This window comes from Apaloderma vittatum, unplaced genomic scaffold, assembly GCF_000703405.1.
Source record: "Apaloderma vittatum isolate BGI_N311 unplaced genomic scaffold, ASM70340v1 scaffold28869, whole genome shotgun sequence".
NCBI classification, from domain to species: domain Eukaryota; kingdom Metazoa; phylum Chordata; class Aves; order Trogoniformes; family Trogonidae; genus Apaloderma; species Apaloderma vittatum.
The window spans coordinates 35,261-53,691 of record NW_009733992.1 but is presented as its reverse complement, the minus strand read 5'-3'; the positions used below and the strand labels follow the sequence as shown (position 1 = coordinate 53,691).

Genomic DNA, 18,431 nt, shown 5'->3' with positions numbered 1-18,431 from the left:
CAGGTCTTTCTATTGGCCTAAATGGATTTTCATATAGAGCTTTACTAAAGAGGGAGGTTTGAGTGTGAATGTTGACAGTGGAGGAAGTGATCCTACAAACATTTGGGAACACAGAGAATTCTGCACAATGGAAGTGTCGGTGTAAATAATGTGACTGTACTACTTAAATATTTTCCAGACTGATTGCTAATTTCCTTCACTAAGGGATATTTGATAATATTAAAACAAAAAAAAAAAGCTTGCTTTAGGGAAAAGCTATTATGAAGTGTCAGGTTAAAAATGAAGTTGAATATATAGCTCCAATTACCATGCTCAAAGACCTAAAAATATTTTCATAATTTAAAGTTTTACAGATCATGTAATCTATACTTATTTTAAGAGAGGAAAAGCATCCCAGTCAAATTCCAATTAAATAATTACATTTTGCCTACGTAAAATTCTCCCTGCGTTTTTAATTGGATAGGATACACTTCACTGCTTCTCCTAAATTGTTTAGTGTTGCCATTCAGGATATAAATAGCTACCACTTTCTACCACGGAGACAGTACACTTGTCCACCTAGCTATCGATGGCAAATTCCAGTTCACCTGTGGTGGCTGTAGGACACAGCAGCCTGTGTTCCTATCTCCCCTGTCATAAGCTGGTTTTAGGTGTTTTTTTTCTCCTCCAGGCAGGTTTCGTCATTGATGCTGGCTGATTAAGGTTATGAGTATGCAAATACACACTGTAAACACCTTCCTGCCTTGACTTTATCTCCTGAAATGCCCACCCAAGCCTCCTGACAGACACTACTTTCTGCAGGTTTATGATACTGATGGATTTGTCCCCTACTCTACCTGTGTTCCCTGCCTAGTGCCTTTCTGAAGCACCCTATCTCCCAGTGACCTCCTGATTACCAAGACCATGGTGTGCATCATTTATGAGGATTACAATACACAATAAGTTGCTCATCATCATCAAAGTGCTAGGGGCAATCCTGCGATCACTGTGAACTCCAAATCTGTGGTGAATATATTAGGCAAAGTATTCAGCATAAGTCATTAATGGTGTCTGAAAAACGTCCAGTAACTTGAAATGCAACAAAACTCTTCAAAATAGACTCCTACCAATTTCACTGAATGAAGATTATCTGGGATTCGCAAGTCATATTGCATGTTAAATCTGTAGCTGAAGATTCAGTGACATTAAGCAACATCCTTCTGAATCTACACAACAGCTAACTTTATCTCTGGGAAGCTTTAAAGTATTAAAAAGTGAAGAATGGATCACAGAGTAGAATGGCCTTCTACAAGAGACCAACATGGGGAAGGACTCAGAGTTCTTCTCACTGCAAACACAGTTAATTAATGAAAGACACGAGGGTCATGGTAACTTCCATATGCTATCAAATATAGCTCAAATCACAGCAAGTTCAGAGTCTGATGCCTGTTCATTAAGGCAGGCACAATGCTATAGCATAGGTAGAAGAAAATCTCTGGCTAGAAATATACCCTGCAACCTGCTGATGTCACGACATATTACTACGGTAAGTGCAGCTTCTTCTGAACAAATATATGAGCAGCAGCAACTGCATGCTAAACTGTTCCCCCTAATCTTACTAACAGGCCATTTGCTCCCACCTCTTCTCCACTCTCATCACAACTCTTTACCGTAATGTTCTCATGTGTAACATGTCAGGACCTGGTAAGTTAGCTGACTCCACTTTTCAAGCACCTTTTCCATTGAACTTGGAGCCTTCTGTGTCAGCAGTTAGATCTCATTTCAATATTTGATTTCAAGTCTACTGTTAATGTAGCTGATTGAAACTGATGGTGCACAACATGTTAGATGAAAACATCTTGGGGAAAAAGTTCAGAGCTATACTGCGAAATTTCTACTCAGTCATAGTATGTGCCTCAGGAGTTTGAGGTGGAAAATCCCTTGGCCAGACCAACACACTGTCAGAGAACTTCCTCATTTTCAAATGAAAGGAAGACGCTATGTTTTTTTTCTTACATGTAAATTACTCAAATATTCCTGCCTGCTATACAGTATTAAAGACAATGAATTAAAATAACACGGGAAACTGATTTTAAAGTTACAGCCAAGTAAGGTTTCCATCTAAGTAGTTAAATACAGGAGCATTCAATATGCATTCTTTGGATTCTGTGCCTCCTGTGTTTCTTGTGATTTTCTTCACACATACACATGTGTACATGTGTGTGTGAGCATAAATTCAGCACTGCACAATAAAAAAAGCTTACTAGCAGTGAAGACTAGGAGTTCATAAGGCTCTTGCACGAACCAGGTGATGCAGAAGGCAATTACCGCAGGCTCATTTTTAAAAAACTGCGGATTCTGTAATCAGGCTGGATCGAGCTTTGTCATTACAACCCAGGTGCTCCCCTGCTATCCTTATACTATATATAACCAGGCCCAGGTCACCATGTGCCCTGCCAGAAACGTGCTGACTGGCTAAGGGGGCCTTGCAATTCAGGTAATTAATCCTATTCTAATGTAGGTTAAGCAGGTGTGAAGCCGAACTCATCCAGAGAGAAAGTAGAGGCATCTTAGAATTATAGTATTTAACCGGTCTCCGCTGACTTTAGGAAACTAGACCATCCTGTGTCGCTGACCCAGTCATACAGGTGGAGACCTGTCTGCTCTAAATCCAGTCTGAGCAACCGGCTCTTTCCCCCTCCTTCCTCCCATCCTGGATTTACAGTATCAACACACCTGACTGAAAAGCTGCTCTTCTCTTCCCCACTCAGAACAAAGTAATTATATTTTCATGGGAGGCTATGTTAGACAAGTCACCTGCTTACTTTAAAACAGAATAAATGGTTACCGTAAGAGGGCTATGTTGCTCTAATTTTACTTGTGCATTCCCAGCATCTGCTATGATCCTTTCCCTGGCCAATTTAAACTGCGTGTAACATTAGCAATCTTTTTTTTTTTTCCAACAAAGCCTTCAGGAATTTTAAACACGACAAAAAATTTCTTCGTTTGGACATTCTTTAAATTCTGAACCTGTCTCAAAAAAGCCTTATTTTTCTAGTGGAAAGGAGTCCTGCAAATACAGAACTGATACTTAAGTGATCATAAATGACAGGCTCAGTTCTGCAGCATTTGCCTTTTCTGCAAATTCCTCACCTACGGAACAACATCAAGATTTGTTCCAACTTTCTAATTGTGTTTCTGAGCAAAGGCATCTTTCTGCCTTGTGGCCACACATTACTTGTAAAAAGTTGGCTGTCCTTGAGGTATCAATTGCACAATTAGGGAAAGTTTGGGAAAGGACACCTGCTCAGAAGTTCAAATTATTTCATATAGTATGCTCTTGACAGGCACTTTAATATGGTTGGCATTATGGGGGGTGGAGGTGGAATGACTTTAAAGAGGTAACATGACTGAAAAATCTAATATGCCCAGCTATATCTCCTGTAAGGCACTCCAGCTGCTGTCCCACTTGCATAAGACCATTATTGATCAAGTCTCAGATTCAGTTTGCTTACAAAAAAGAAAGAGAACGGAGACTACAGTAAAATTAAAAAGGTTAAGATGCATTTAGAATTTCTACTCCTCTGGTAATAAGATTAATTCCATGTTGGCTCTGAAGGAAAACTGTTACTGAGTCATCTGCAATTTACACAGACCTAATCCAGTAAACACGTCTGTCACACAAGAAGTGGGTACAAAGGTGAGTATTGCTGTCCTCAAAGTGGAAATACTTGCTTAAAGCTCCAATCTGCACATCGCTACAGTCCTGAGGTGCTGAGTGCACACAGGGGACAAAGAAAACTCGCAGCTCCCGCTGATGACTGATGGGAGTTCATCCCTTCAGGGCCGGATCCTCGAACAACAGAGGCTGGCATAAGCACATTTAACTTGTACACCCATGACAACTGATCCTACCGAAGGCTCTTGGTCTGTCTCTGTAGATTAACTGGGCAAACTACCACATGTATTTTCTTTTATAAATTCTTGTCGTAATGCTTGATCATTGAATAAGACCAAACCATTTTGTGCTTCTTTTATTTTGCATCTTCTTCCCTGCACCCCACAACTCCCCCCCCCCCAAAAACAACACCAGATAAACTAAAGGAACAGATTAATATTTTTTATATTTTTTCCTGTCTCTTTTGTTCTATTCAGTATCACATTTAAATACTTTTAAATATGCAATGCTGTACTGTGTTTCTGGCCTCATGGTACTTCAGAAACACAATGCCCACAAGTAAGGAACAGGCTGTGTAAGTCAGTCTACAAGTCATCCAGGGTAATAAAACACTTGATTTTTGCAAGAATAATAACAGGGAATAGCTGCTACATCCTTTTATACTCTTGCATTTAAGAATCAAATAATAGCCATTTTTGTTTACAGAAAGAAAATGAAAAGCACTGGCATTCATTACTGTTGATTCGCTCTCTTTTTATTAATCATTTCTTATTTTTAAAGGGCCACAGGAGTGAACAACATAATGCAATGGTAGGAAGATATTTACCAATTTAGCACCTCATTATAAAACTACTCAGAAACCTCTCTGTCTCTCTTTAACATAATAATTATTAGTGGCAACAAAAGTGGATCCCACATTTGCAACATGATTAGCAAGTGATGAATTTGGGTTGAATATATTGCATTTTGCTAAGTAAACCTTATTATATCCCAAATCCTCAGTCTAAAAAACATCTAATTTTAAGAAAATAATTTCCACTCCTGTTTAAATGCGTGTTTCCAAATTAACCAGTGATATTCCATAGAAAACTGCCTCTTTTATGCTTGAAGTCTCCAGCTGCCACACAATTTATATCTCTTTCCTCCCCTCTTTGTTTTTCAGCCATTTTCCCTGAATGTCAAAGTCAATTTAGTGCATTTCACTTTGCTGAATAAATCAGAGGCGAAATCCTTGCTAAAAGTGAAAATTTGATTTGCTAAAAGGAGCTTAGGGCAACTATTAATCAATATATCCAGAGTGTCAAAGCTAAGGCCATGATAGACATGCATTCATTTGGAGATTGGTTGAGGCAGATAAAGGGGGACACTGGGAAAAAAAAAAGTGCAACAGCCAGACAGTGTAGTGTGAATGTTGGGGACATGGGTGGAGGGAGAGGACTGTTTCAGAAAAAAAAGGAGACAGTCACTCGGAAGGAAGAAGCAAGTGTAAGCATGAATAAAAGGTGAACTTAATAGAGACATAAAGCCAGTGTTTAATTCTGATTTGAGAGAAGAGATTTTTAATGAAGGATTTTTTTTTTTTAAAAAAAGTAAAAGATAAGAATTGAGTCAAGTTATTTTGTTATCTGTTAATTCCATTTTTTTTGGTTTTGTTTTGCTTTTGGTTGTGACTATATCCCTGAACAAGCATTTTCAACAAATACATGGGGATTTTAAAGTCAAAACTAGCACAAGTAATAGATGCTTTTTTAAAGAGTCTTATTGCCCATTTATTTCATATTCACGTATAATTTGCAGGGGATGAGATGTTTATGTGGCTGGGATTATATTCTTTTTCCCCTCAGTTAATTTAATGCTAGTAAAAAGTGCCAGAAGTGACTATCCTGGGAACTAAAGTGCTCTTTTTACCCCAGGACATCAATGTCTAAAAGTACTAGAAACCTCCTCACCTCTCCATTGCTGTGTCTCTCAGTTCTGGACTAGAATGACTCTCTCTGATCAGCAGATGTACTAAGAGAGTGTGCACCTTCAGTTGCATGCAAAGCCTGCTCTTTTGTACTGAAATCAGCTGAAATTTCGCCACTGACTTTAGTAACGTATCCATCAAGAATAGCCTGCCATCATATCTCAGTCAAATATATTAAATAGTTTTAAAATAAACAGAACTCTCTGTAACTACCTTTTTTTACCAAACTGCAGATCCTCATTTTGTTCTGAAAATACTAAGAGACGGTGGACATGTTTATTCATGCATTATTCTAGAAATCTGACTCCTGCCTTACAAAATCACTTAAACCTTCTCCATGATACTACTTTAAAAAAAAAATGAGGAAAAAAAAAAACCACAAAGCCACCATTCCTAGTACTTCAAATGACAGTATAGATGTACTGCTGGTATTTTAGGCACACTGCTGTTCCATTCTGCTCAAGAAGCTTGAATCAGCATAATGATCTAAACAGGGCAGTGTCAGGCGGTCCATCCATGTTAACGCTCAAAAATAAAACCGCCAGTCAAACGCTGATTTTCCATATTGTACAATCTAGGGACAGAGGTCTAGCAAGTCAGTTTCTGAGAAACCTTTTGGCTGGAATCTCTACCTGTAAGGCTCAGGGAATGGTCTGCCTCAGATCACGTATGTCGTACAAGTTGTGAGCTACAGAACATCTCCATCATAAGAAGAGCACATCTCATTTCCATAATTAGTGCATGTTTGTAGAAGGAGTTAAAAGAAGAGCAGATAGCAGCTTTTGATAAACAGAAGGCAAAGAGAACTTGCAATGTGTCCAAGGTAGCACACGGATACGAAACAGCTCATACTTCATTCCGTATTACATGATCAGTAAACACCACATTTACCTGCCACCTGTCTGTGGAGTGACAGGCACCCTGAGACAGCGGCCTTTAAGATAGCTGCAGGAGTCCTCACCTCTTCTGAAATGGTCCTGAATTCAGCTAGCAGCACAAGAGACTAAAGAAGGCTTCAACCTCTGCAGAAACAAGTTTTCCTGCAGCAAGCAGCATGGTAGAGATATGCAGGATATCTACTTCCTTTGCAGAGCAGAGATTCTCTTATTAGCTGCCCAATTAACAACTCAGAAAAGGATCTGGGCATAAAGAGGATGCTGGCTCTATCTGCCAGCATCTGTGATTATCTACACCAGGTAGTTCCAACATATGATTTCAGTTTGTCTTCAAAGTCCTACCGATGTGAATACTACCATGAAGTAACATTCAACATTCTTCCTTTGTCACGTGCCTTATGCCCACTAAGATACGATAAACAACAACATACATGAGAACAGGTCCGTATATACCTAAATCATACCTGCAGGGATGTACCATATGAGGACACACTCATGCTTTCTTGCACATTAGCTTTCCACAAGTGATTATGATCAACTTTTGCTCTATACTTTTACCTACATGGGGTGGTATTTCTGAAACAGATGATGACAAAAGGGCATTTTAGAAATGACAACTCTGCAGCAAATCATGTTCTTGTCCAGTATTAGAACGTTAAACTACACCCATGAGAGCTGCTTTGGAAAGGAAAGCTTAAATATTGTCCTTCACAAAGAGTATGCTGGAACAATAATGTTTTGCAAAACGTTAACACTAAAATATTCAAAACATCCTTGGATTTGCTCAATCAAAATCATGCTCTTTAAAAAAAAAAAACCACAAAACTAGCACCAGTGGCAGTATTAATTTCTAACCATTCCCTCTCTTGAGCACGGCTACTGCTAGCAAAACAGGGACACAGCTGAAGACAAGTGGGGCTTATTTTGCTAAAAATTGTAACTAGTTATTTGTGATGTATTAGTCTGATTTACTGTTTCCAAACAAATCTTTCATTTTAAGTGCAAAAAGTTGATTTCTATGGTCTGGTTGATGTTTTTTCATGCATGCAAATTTTTTAGAGAATATTTTGTCTTTAGCTTCCTGTTATGCAGATTTTTTAAGAGCTTAATGTTTCCTGCCTCCACTTAATATGAAATAACATTGCACATTTTTGCTGAATGTCAATGAGATAGTTACATTAAAGAAATCGTGCCTAAACGACTCTGGTACTGTGACTAGGTATCAGCAGAATTCCAGTCCATATAGGAACAGAGTTTAATTAATATAATGCAACTGATATAAAACGGAATCTCCCCAAAATACAAAGCAAAGGGTAGAAAACTCAGCCACTGGTAAACAGTGAATTAAGCAGGGCTCTCTTATATAAAACAAAACGAAATAAAATTTAAAAAAATAAAATAAAATAAAATAAAATGTCTTGCGGAGGCTTCATAAATATATTTATAATTTATTTAGGTCAGTTAATAGGGCAGGAGACGAAGTGGCATCAACCTCTCCCTAAGTATTTTACTAACAAAGTTACAGTACATCGGAATATTTTAATCCGACACAAAGAACAACAATAGATCTGACTGCTGGGCTGATAATCTTCTTATCACACCCTGTGAAACCTAGCTCTAATATTTGACTGAGCCTCCATTACTCGGCAACACATTCTAAAAAGGCCAACAATGGAGAGAGAATGAAGTGGAGTGTGGAAGTACCTCCATATCTACATAAAAGAGATTAGAGGCGACAGCGTTCCATTTTACAGCTCAATCATATTGTGTTAGCATGCGCTTATCCGAGCGCGGATGAAATTGAAAGAGAAATAAAAAAGAGTCAGGCAGATAGGAACCAGAAAAGCGAGGCATGAGCAATTTCCAAGGATATAAAAGGATGCTAATGGCGGGGCCCTGTCATTCTTAAAAAGGGCTATTAGGGCACCATCATCTGTTCTTGTGCCCTTACGCTCCTCTAACTAAAGTCAAGCATTTCCTAATGCCATTGTGATCTTTTTCTTCTTCAGATAAGACATGGTCATGTTTCATAACAACATACTTGCCATTTATTTGATTTATAAATGCAAGGAGGCTAATTCTATTTACTGATAAAGACTTTCCATATGTATTTTTCTTTCAATATTTCCTTTTGTAGATGGCACAGACTTTTTGTTCAATAAAAGCAACTATTGAAATGTTTCCAATAGCACAAAAATATTAATGATTTTTTGAAAGCATTTGAACTTTGTGTATTTTTAAAACATTTTTCAGTCTACGACTGCAATAGGAAATGGTTGGCCAAGGCAGAATGCATATTGCATTGTTACCTTTTTGTAGATAATCTCATTAAAAGACTTTCTATTAGAATAGCAAAAACATTATTTTGGTTTCTTCCACAAAGGCAAATTCTACTTTGAACTGCAATACTCTACAGCGGAGATCTTTATTAGTTATTAAGCACCTGATATATAAAGGCTTTTAATTACAGTGAACCTTAAGAATTCGCTATAGTAAAGAAAGATATGCTGATTGCTGCTTTGCTGTGCTAGGCACAAATTCACTACTGGTATAATTAATCGATTCCAAGAAATTTACACCAAGGATTTACTCAGTTCACTAAGCTATGCTGAACTTTTATGTGATTTGCACCCTTTTTCTAACTCATCCTTTTTCCAATTCTGCTATGTTTCTGTCTACATTAACATTTGCTGGCTTAGAAAACAGTTGGCTAGCACTAATTTAGGCTCCTCTAGAAGTTTTTTGTGCCAGACATTAACTGAGCGTAGGCAGTACAAGTTCAGTAGTACTCCATCGTTCAAAACCAAGCTAACAATAGCTCATGACATTTGCCCTTTAGTAAGTCAAGCCCTTTTGGATTTTGATTTTTGTGATCGAATGCCAGACAACAAGCACAAATTTTATCACTACCTTCTTGTTACCAGAAGGCTTATAAAAAGATTGACTTTCCTTCCTGTTTGTTTGTTTTTTTCCTTCTCATTCCCGAATGGATTCAGGTGAGTGAACTTAGCTAGTACAGCTTTACCACAGTAGGTGTGGTTTTGAGTTTACCTTGTAATAAAAGGCTGCCTCGTGGCACAAATATTCCTGGTTCAGACTGCAGACTTTAAATTTTCAAGACCAGTTTACAGCATCTAGTACCTTTTCCACACTAACCAAAGCCATCATTTTCAGGTCTGCTCAGACTCATCCCTCTGCTTTTCCTACTGCTCCAATCAAATCAAAGCTACACAGCATATTCACAAATCAAACTGGCAAACGTTCCCTGCAACTACTGTGGCGCACAACCGACTGAAAGCTACTCTATTTTGGTTAAGGTGGTGTAGGTATCTTCTAAAGATGAAGCTCAAACTCACTGATTTAACTCATTCTGACTTAATTTGGGGTGCTTTATTAGCAATCAGTGTAAGACAAAGTAGCTAGTATAATATAGAGTGATGTTTAAATTAGTTTACAATTTGCTTGGGCTCATCTAGAACTGCTCTGAACAAAGCCATTCAGAAATGTCAGCTGTGTTCCTAACCACTGTAACAAATTGTTGCCTGAATGCTGCACACCTAATGACTTCAAATTAGCTTCACTGCGATATTGCCTGACAGTTCGTTACGACTGTTAGCAACATAGCTGGCGTATCATGACCAATAAATTGGTTTCAGTGTGGGCTGGGAAAGGGACTTCCATCAATTTGATTAAAGAAATTACTGTAGCATTCAAAGCATAAAGACAAACTAGTTTAAGGAGAGAGAAATAAGTTAACTGTACCAGAAAAACATTGCTTGTGATACAAAAGCTTGTTTACACACCGTTTGTGCCACAGAGAACGACTAAATTTCAACTGTGTCGCATACTGACTATTTTAGAGTCTGTCAGCTGTTGTCTCTCATCTGAAGGGAAATAAATGTAAAAATAATTGTATTATTATTCTTTGTTTCTGTTTGTATTTATCCAAGATGACCCAGAAGCACCCACCAGAACCGTGGCCTTGTGCTGGTTAGCTCAAGGGAAAAAAGATAGGAAGTCTATTTCTATATCTTTGCAATTTCTTTTGATAATAGAAATAAAATATATTTAACTGTGATAAAAAACAACTGATTGCATTATTTATTCTGCTATTAAGGTATCCCAAAATCACATCGAAAATGAGGATGATGTATTACTCAGATGAATTAAACGTTATCCGTTCTTATGCTCAATAAGACTCCACTATGAAAATTAGAAAACTAACGAGCTGATGAAAACACATCAACATGTTCACTCATCTGCTGGACTACAAAAATACTGTAAGAAACAAGAAAAAAAGACAACCCTTTTTGTGGGCCTTTACCATTTGAGAAAGGTGACAGACTGAGAACCCTGGAGACTCTCTGCACAGCTTGTCTCTAGCTCACTAAGCAAGCACAAATACCTCAGCACAGGGGGAAACTAAAATACACCTCAAATGTTATCTGAAGAAATCACTAATTTGCCGAGGAACTACTTTTGATGACACTTACTTTTCTTGCTAACAAGAGTGCCAGTCAGCTTTCAGAATATCAACGCATTTACGTGATATAGAGTGGAGTCCATTTCATGCAGACCAAAGAACTACTAAGCCCAAGAAGAGTCCTTTTCACAGAATCATAGACCAATTCAGGTTGGAAAAGTCCCTTGGGATCATCGAGTCCAACCATTAACCCTACACTACAAGTTCACCCCTAAACCATATCACCCAATACCACATCTACGCGACACTTAAACACATCCAGGGAAGGCGACTCAACCACCTCCCTAGGCAGTCTGTTCCAGTGTCTGACCACTCTTTCTGTGAAGAATTTCTTCCTAATGTCCAGCCTAAACCTGCCCTGTTGCAACTTGAAACCATTCCCCCTGGTTCTGTCCCTAATTACCTGTGAGAAGAGACCAGCACCAACCTCTCTACAATGTCCTTTCAAGTAACTGTAGAGCATGATGAGATCCCCTCAATCGCTCCTCATAAGGTCTGTTCTCCAGGCCCTTCACCAGCTTTGTTGCCCTCTTCCGCACTCGCTCCAACACCTCGATATCTCTCCTATACTAAGGTGACCAAAACTGAACACAATACTCAAGGTGCGGCCTCACCAGTGCTGAGTACAGAGGGACAATCACCTCCCTTCTTCTGCTGGTCACACTATTTCTAATACAAGCCAGGATGCCATTGGCCTTCTTGGCCACCTGGGCACACTGCTGGCTCATATTCAGCCGGCTGTCATTTTTGGTACAATTCAGTTCGTTCTACTGACCTGCAGGTACAATTCAGTTCTCACACTAGCTCGTTTAACAAAGAGAACAATTTCTCTGTGCCATGCCAAAGTATAACTGAATGTTTGCACCTCCTGTTGTTACTATTAGATAGTACTGCATTTATGTAGTATAGGAACCAGACTTACACTCAGCTACCACTGAATCAGATGAGAACAGAGGAGAGGGCTTACACTACCCTTCCTACCAGGCTAATGCTGTGGATAGCAAAGTAAGTTTATCTCAATAAAAGCAATTCAAGAAAAAATTCATTCACTGAGCAGCATGTAAAACTTACTAACACAGTAACACTCATAATACTGCAATTCCAAGGTAAGATATATTGTCAAGGAAGCTATGTCATAGAACGGTTTGGGGTTGGAAGGGACCTAAAAGATCACCTAGTTCCAAAACCCCTGCCATGGACAGGGACACCTCCTGCTAGATCAGGTTGCTCAAAGCCACATCCAACCTGGCCTTGAATATTTCCAGGGAGCTTCTTTGGGCAAACGTCCTATGTGAATGATCTGGAGCCTTAAGAAGACTTCATGCTTTGTAGTGAGAGCACAAATCATATCTTTTGCCAGAACAGAAAAACCCATGTGATGATTACTGTATGTCATCTATTTGCAATCAATACTCTACGTACCTGGAATATGTTTAGCCCATCCAATGATCACCACCAGTTCTCTGTCTGCCAGGTCACAAAGAGTGGTCAGTGCTTTGATGTCACTGTCTGGAACAGTGGGGTCAGGCATAGCATAGATCTTCTCTGGTTCAGCCACCAGCAAATGGGAGACAATCTTGTTATCTGTAAAGATGGTCCAGAACAGTACAAGATCACCAGTAGCATCAATTCTACTTTTCAAACAGATGGCTCGTATTTCAAAGTGCACAAGAATTTGTCTTAAGGTATTGGACCGAATTAAACCTTACTGTAACTCCAGTGGCTTCTACAAGTGGTTACAGCACAAATAGATCCGATCTATTTACAATGCTGATCAAGCTAGACGTGCTTTTTCTTAAGATAGTAAATTTAACGGAATGTAGAAAGACTTGATGACCTCCTAATACTGGAATACAAACCTTGTAGAAAAACATCTATGTATTATAAAATACTTTGGACTGTGCAAATAGAAATGTTTTGCTTTCTCTAACTACCTGCAACACCCTCCACCCTGTTCCCAAAGGCAGGTGTATTTTTTGAGTAAATGCCACAGGCTATTAGTCAGTCACTGAAATCTGTAACTTACGTTACAGAAGTACCATTCTTTACTTTCAGATGTCACTGTTAAACTGTTGCAACAAAAACGGTCTCAGGGCTTTCTTAATGCTCATTATCCCATATATCTTACATGTATCTTGCCTGTTGAAATGTTAAGAATGAATCTGTGCTCCTTGGGTCCTATGCTTTGAGAAAAGTGGCATGTTGTCCTATATTTGCTTTTCAGTGAAACATAAAAATTTGGAATCACTTGTAAAATTAGCTTCTTTTAAGTACAAAAATAGACTAATGATCTCCTCTCACTTCCAGCCAGGAACAGTTACTAAAATCAAGGAGGATAAAGAGCGTAACACTAAGAAAAGTATCAATAGATGCAGATTCTACCTCAGCAAACTGTCTTTGCATAAAGAATGATACTTTATCATACTCACGTACTGGTTATTTTTATCTATATAGCATTTTCATTCATGTGTTTAATATTGACTTTTTCATCCAGGTGATTTGTGAAATCTGTTTGGAATAATCAATTAAGTCATAAGGAAGAGTGTAGAGAAAAAAAAGAGTTGAAGAGCCTGGAAGATTTACAATACTGTGTTACTAATCTATATTCTGTAAGTAGGATAAACATAAAGTGATCATTATATTCATGTAGAGGTACGAAGGAAGTATGTCTATGCAGGAGCTCGATTTGTTACTCTGAGAAGGCAGAACTGAAAAATGGGAAAAGGATTAATTCAGGAAGTCTCCTAAGACAGGATACATTACTGTGCTTCCCAATATGTTTACATTTCGCTTTTCATGGTAGGTACATCGTGTGACTTTGAATGCACCACCAGTATTTAAAGCCCAAATGCCACCCCTTAGTGAGTTTACACCTGTCTGTTCCCCTCGTTAGGATAAAGAGGTATGGCACTTGACATAAACAGGATTCCACTGTAAGAAGGTGCAAAGTATTTTCTGACTGTAGAGAAAGCTGCCAGAATTAGTAGCATTTTCCCCTTCTGCATGTAAGTATCAGGATGGACCACAGTGTCCTCCTGTGGGGAAGCTGCAGTGGAAGCTGATGGGGATGTAACTTGCCCACAAGTGTCAGAGAGGCTTCTTACCAGCCCATGACAGATTTCCATAAAATACTCACTTGATTCAGATTTCTGATACTTTACTGCTCTTTTGTGACATAGACTCCTGGATTTTGATCTACTGCTTCTACAATTTTTGCCTTATTCCAAATTTGTGTGTCAGAGGTTTTGATATATGTTAGCCCTTCATAAAATAAGTGCAAGAGCCAACTGGAAACCATCACATCCAGCATGTTTTATTACAAGGAGATATATTCATGCTTTATATGAACTATAGAAACTATGCCAACTGAGTAATTCTTGATCTCAATATTCTACTGATTATCAAACTGATTAATGAGGAATTCTATTCTCATTTAAAGATGACAGATGGTAATTTTAACTTATACTGGCAAAGAGTCTTTGCACATAGTTTTTTTTATTTTTTAAACAGTCTTTTCATATCCTGTTTAATTTCACACAGAAAACATAACCTTTTTAAGTGAGAAGAGATAACATTGCTTCTTCCTCAATTCTAGTATTTTCACATGTATTGAAGACTAGGATAAATAAATTAGAATTTCTTGACATCAAAACATTTGCAGCCGAGGACTTCATCTTTGTGGTTTTTTAACTAGTGATAAATGAATGAAGAAGCACTCACACCCCCATATTCTGTGGTTTTTTGTGTTTGTTTTTTTCTTGCAAGAAGGAGAAATGGTCAAAGAACCTCTTTTATTTTTTTATTAGGTTCCTCACCAATGGCTTTTTGTAGATGACTCAAGAATAGTGTATATTTCAACTCAGGATTTGCAAAATCTCAAATTCTTTTAGTGTTTGCAGTCAACAAGATCTATAGGCAGGGCATTAGATTCCATGGTGAAGGCTAGAAAATACAATAGAGACCAGAAGTAGGTGTAGGAAAGATCCTTCAAACACCTGTTTCTTCTCTACAGGGTGAAAAATCTGCATGTATTAGAGCGCACATTAATACAGACTATAGGAAAATTCTGAATGTACTCAGAAAGCTCCATCACTCAGGAAATTGAATAGCCATAAGCACTGTTCCTAAGTAAATCTTATTTAATGTTTCCCTAATTAGAATCAATAGGACCCAATTTTCATTCCTGTGCCTCTGTTATGCACAAACTATCAGTCAGGGTCCAGAAAATCTCCCAGGCTACTTCCACACAAAACCAATTCAATTGTTTCAAGTCTTGACATTTATCTGAAAATTAAGTTTTATAAATGTTTGTTACAAAAATGTTTATAATTGGACAAGCTAAGGAAAATGAAGGGATGCACTCAGATAATGAGTAATGATGTATATGGAGGCTAGTTTATCTCAGACAAATGGAGCTTATAGAAATTGGTGTAGATATCGTCTTAAAGGCAATGTAATGCATTACTTTGCAGTAATCTTGGGCTTACACAGAGATTCTTGCATTCCAGTTAATAAGAACCTCTGTTCAAGTTAAAGGGCTCGGGGTTTGGATTTTTTTTTTTTGTTTGGTCTTGGCTTTTTTGATATGCTAGGCTATCAACATTTCTACTCAATGACAATATCAAGTAAATGAAAAACTGACAATCTGTGTACTCAGGAAAACTAAACCTCTAATGAAATTAAGCATTAGAGTTTATTAAATTTTATTGTATTATCAGAAAGTTTTTATTATAATGTGCAAAATCTGCTTAGTGCAGCCCTAGATTGTATTTACAGAACAGTGGGACAGCTTATGGAGGCTGAGTAGAAGATGCCAGATTGGACAATTGAAGGAATATAATCAGCATAATGTTTTTTGGAAAGGCAAAAGGAAACTATGCCATATGTTCACTTAAGCCTTAATTTTATGTAAAACTGGCTGTTTTTTCTTTGACACAGCTAAAATGCCCTTTCACTTACAGTTCAAAGACTGTTTATTTGCTCTCCAGATCCCCATATGCTCAAACGTACCGCACACAGCACCGTCCCCTACTGGGGAACACAAATGGAAACAAATTCCATTTTCCATACAGCCAGGTATTTACAAGAGCCTAAAACTGACACATGTGTCGTCAGAGACATAGGGGCAGAGGCAAATGGGAGACCAGGAGGAGCTTGCCCTCCTATTTTGCCAGCTTATTTCTCTGATTTAGGCACAAATTAACCTCGGCAGGAGCATATTCTCATTTGAAATGGGAAGAGTTTACAACACTTGATACAGTGTGTATGTCTTTGCAGGGTAATACACTAGCTCTTGCACTACAGCTATAATGCTATTAAATTTACTTCATGGAATTAGTACAGTCGCTGCTTGAGTTTATATAAGCTGCAAAGCAAAACCCCTAACTATTTTTAGTTAATCGCAAAGAGGATGGAACTTGTATTTTAGCAATGAGATGATCATCTCTTCCTCTCTCTCTCTCTCTCTCAATTTCAGCCCAGCAAGATACAATCAAGGACATTATTAAAACATAACAAAACAAAGCAAAAAAATCCATGAGGGTACTGGAGCCCAAACTACCAATCTATGCTTGTTATTAGTGTGGCATATTGCTGTTTTAATCTAATGCTAGCTAGTGTATTAATCTATAGGTATAAATTAATGAGGCTCTTAATGTATTTTCATTGGGAGGTTGAGCAGTCAAACTCATTTAGTTAGTGAAAACTACAAAAATCACTTTCTTGTGAAATCTGAAACTAGAAGCTTCAATGAACTAATGATCACAGTATGAACCATTTTATGTACCACTGAAAATAAAGATAACCTGTAAATGTAAAATTTGCACTGCATAAACCATGCTTTTATACACTTCCACCTGTAAAAATACTCTTTGTTCAACTCCACTTGAGAAAGATGAGCATATTTAAAACAAAATATGTTAACAGTTAAATGGATATAGTGTCTTCTGACCAAACCTTTGTCCCAGTCAGAAGGAGCATAGCAAACAGGGCTAGGAATTAATACTTTGTATTCAGAGAGAAATTTTGTATATCTGGTGTACTCACATGGCTTTTTTGCTGGCTGAACTAGCTGAGGGTTCAGGTATGGGCTATTCTCTGCATCTATTCTGCGTTTGTACTTCTGGCGACCTCCACGTACTCTGTCTAGGCGGACACCTATATTAGGAAAAATAAGCAAACGTAATAAATATATCATGAGGATGCCTTTCAGGTAACAATTTTCTACCTCCTGCCTTCCAATATTTATTTAAAATGTGTGTTTGTTTCTAAAGATTCATTTTAGAAAGCAAGGGAAAGTACCACTATGAGTATTTGCAAGCTAATCAGATTTTTACATATGCAAGACTAAGTATACACCATAATTTCCTGCTCATTTAAAACAATTTGTTCATTTCTGCCTATTATTAAAAACAGCTAACAAGTTTAGCTTCCATTTGAAAGAGTCCGATCTTAAGTTGTCTTTGACGGAAGCAAAAGCTCCAAGTTGTAGAAAGCACCATGGACAGACAAGGCTAACATTAGGAGTAGAGAAGTACAGAGAATTAGAACTGTAGAAACAATGAGTGCTGTACACGGTTTAGGTAGTCAAAGCACGGATTAACATGGCCAGAGGATACAAAGTAGGTATCCCTAGTAAAATAAGAACATATATGTCACTTAAGACCTAGAATGGTTCACGAAGGTTTGAAAGAAATTGTAGTGCTGTGCATTTAGATGTCATTAATGATTAATTAACATTTATGTCCTATCTCAACATTGTTCATTACTTCAATAAAGTGTTCTGCTACCTGTTTTGTACAAATATATAGGAGTTTACCTTCCTGAAAAAATCTATGGCTGTTCTCACAGAAAAAATGAAAAAAGGAAAGGCTGGGAAAAAAGATGGTAGGTTCTATAAAACAATGAAGTACTTTTATTTCCTTCTGAGTCCACCAGGCAGATTTCCAGACAACCAGGTTGAATGTCAGTATAATCAACCAGTAACAAAACACTGAGGTTGAAAAACTCAGCACATATGCAGGGCAACAGGATAAGTAATACCAAGCGTAAGATTTGTCCCTGATGACATGGATTTAGCTAGATGAAAATGCAAGGAATGATCCCTGTGAGTGATGAAGTAAAATGCAGCTCACTTTCTCACTTTTTCCTGTCTTTTAGCTCTCCTCCCTCTATTTATCTTTTTCTATTGTTATTATTGTGTCCTACGCTACTACTACCCATCTCTCTGATCTCTCAGTCTCAGGAATACCTCCAGAACTCTCTTCTGGACAGCAGAAAAGCCATCACTCAAGAAGTTGCAGTTTATGTGCACAGCCAGAAGAACACACCACAGAGCCTATGTGCTCCCCATGAATCTGCACAGCGCAGTTACCAGGAAACATCTGCCAGTCCTCTCTCATCCTCAAAAACCAAAGAGGATTGATTGGT

At 38.0% G+C, this 18,431-nt stretch overlaps 1 protein-coding gene across 1 annotated transcript in view; it reads right to left on the bottom strand.

Moving 5' to 3' along the window:
* Positions 1 to 17,159, bottom strand: part of LOC104278973 (estrogen-related receptor gamma) — a gene marked incomplete at both ends in the record, with an annotated part of 39,214 nt that extends 22,055 nt beyond the window's left edge. The window contains 2 exons of the mRNA XM_009876105.1: positions 12,426 to 12,587; positions 17,049 to 17,159. Coding sequence (XP_009874407.1) covers positions 12,426 to 12,587; positions 17,049 to 17,159 — 273 coding nt within the window. The remainder of the gene's footprint in view (positions 1 to 12,425; positions 12,588 to 17,048) is intronic.
* Positions 17,160 to 18,431: the final 1,272 nt, after the last annotated feature.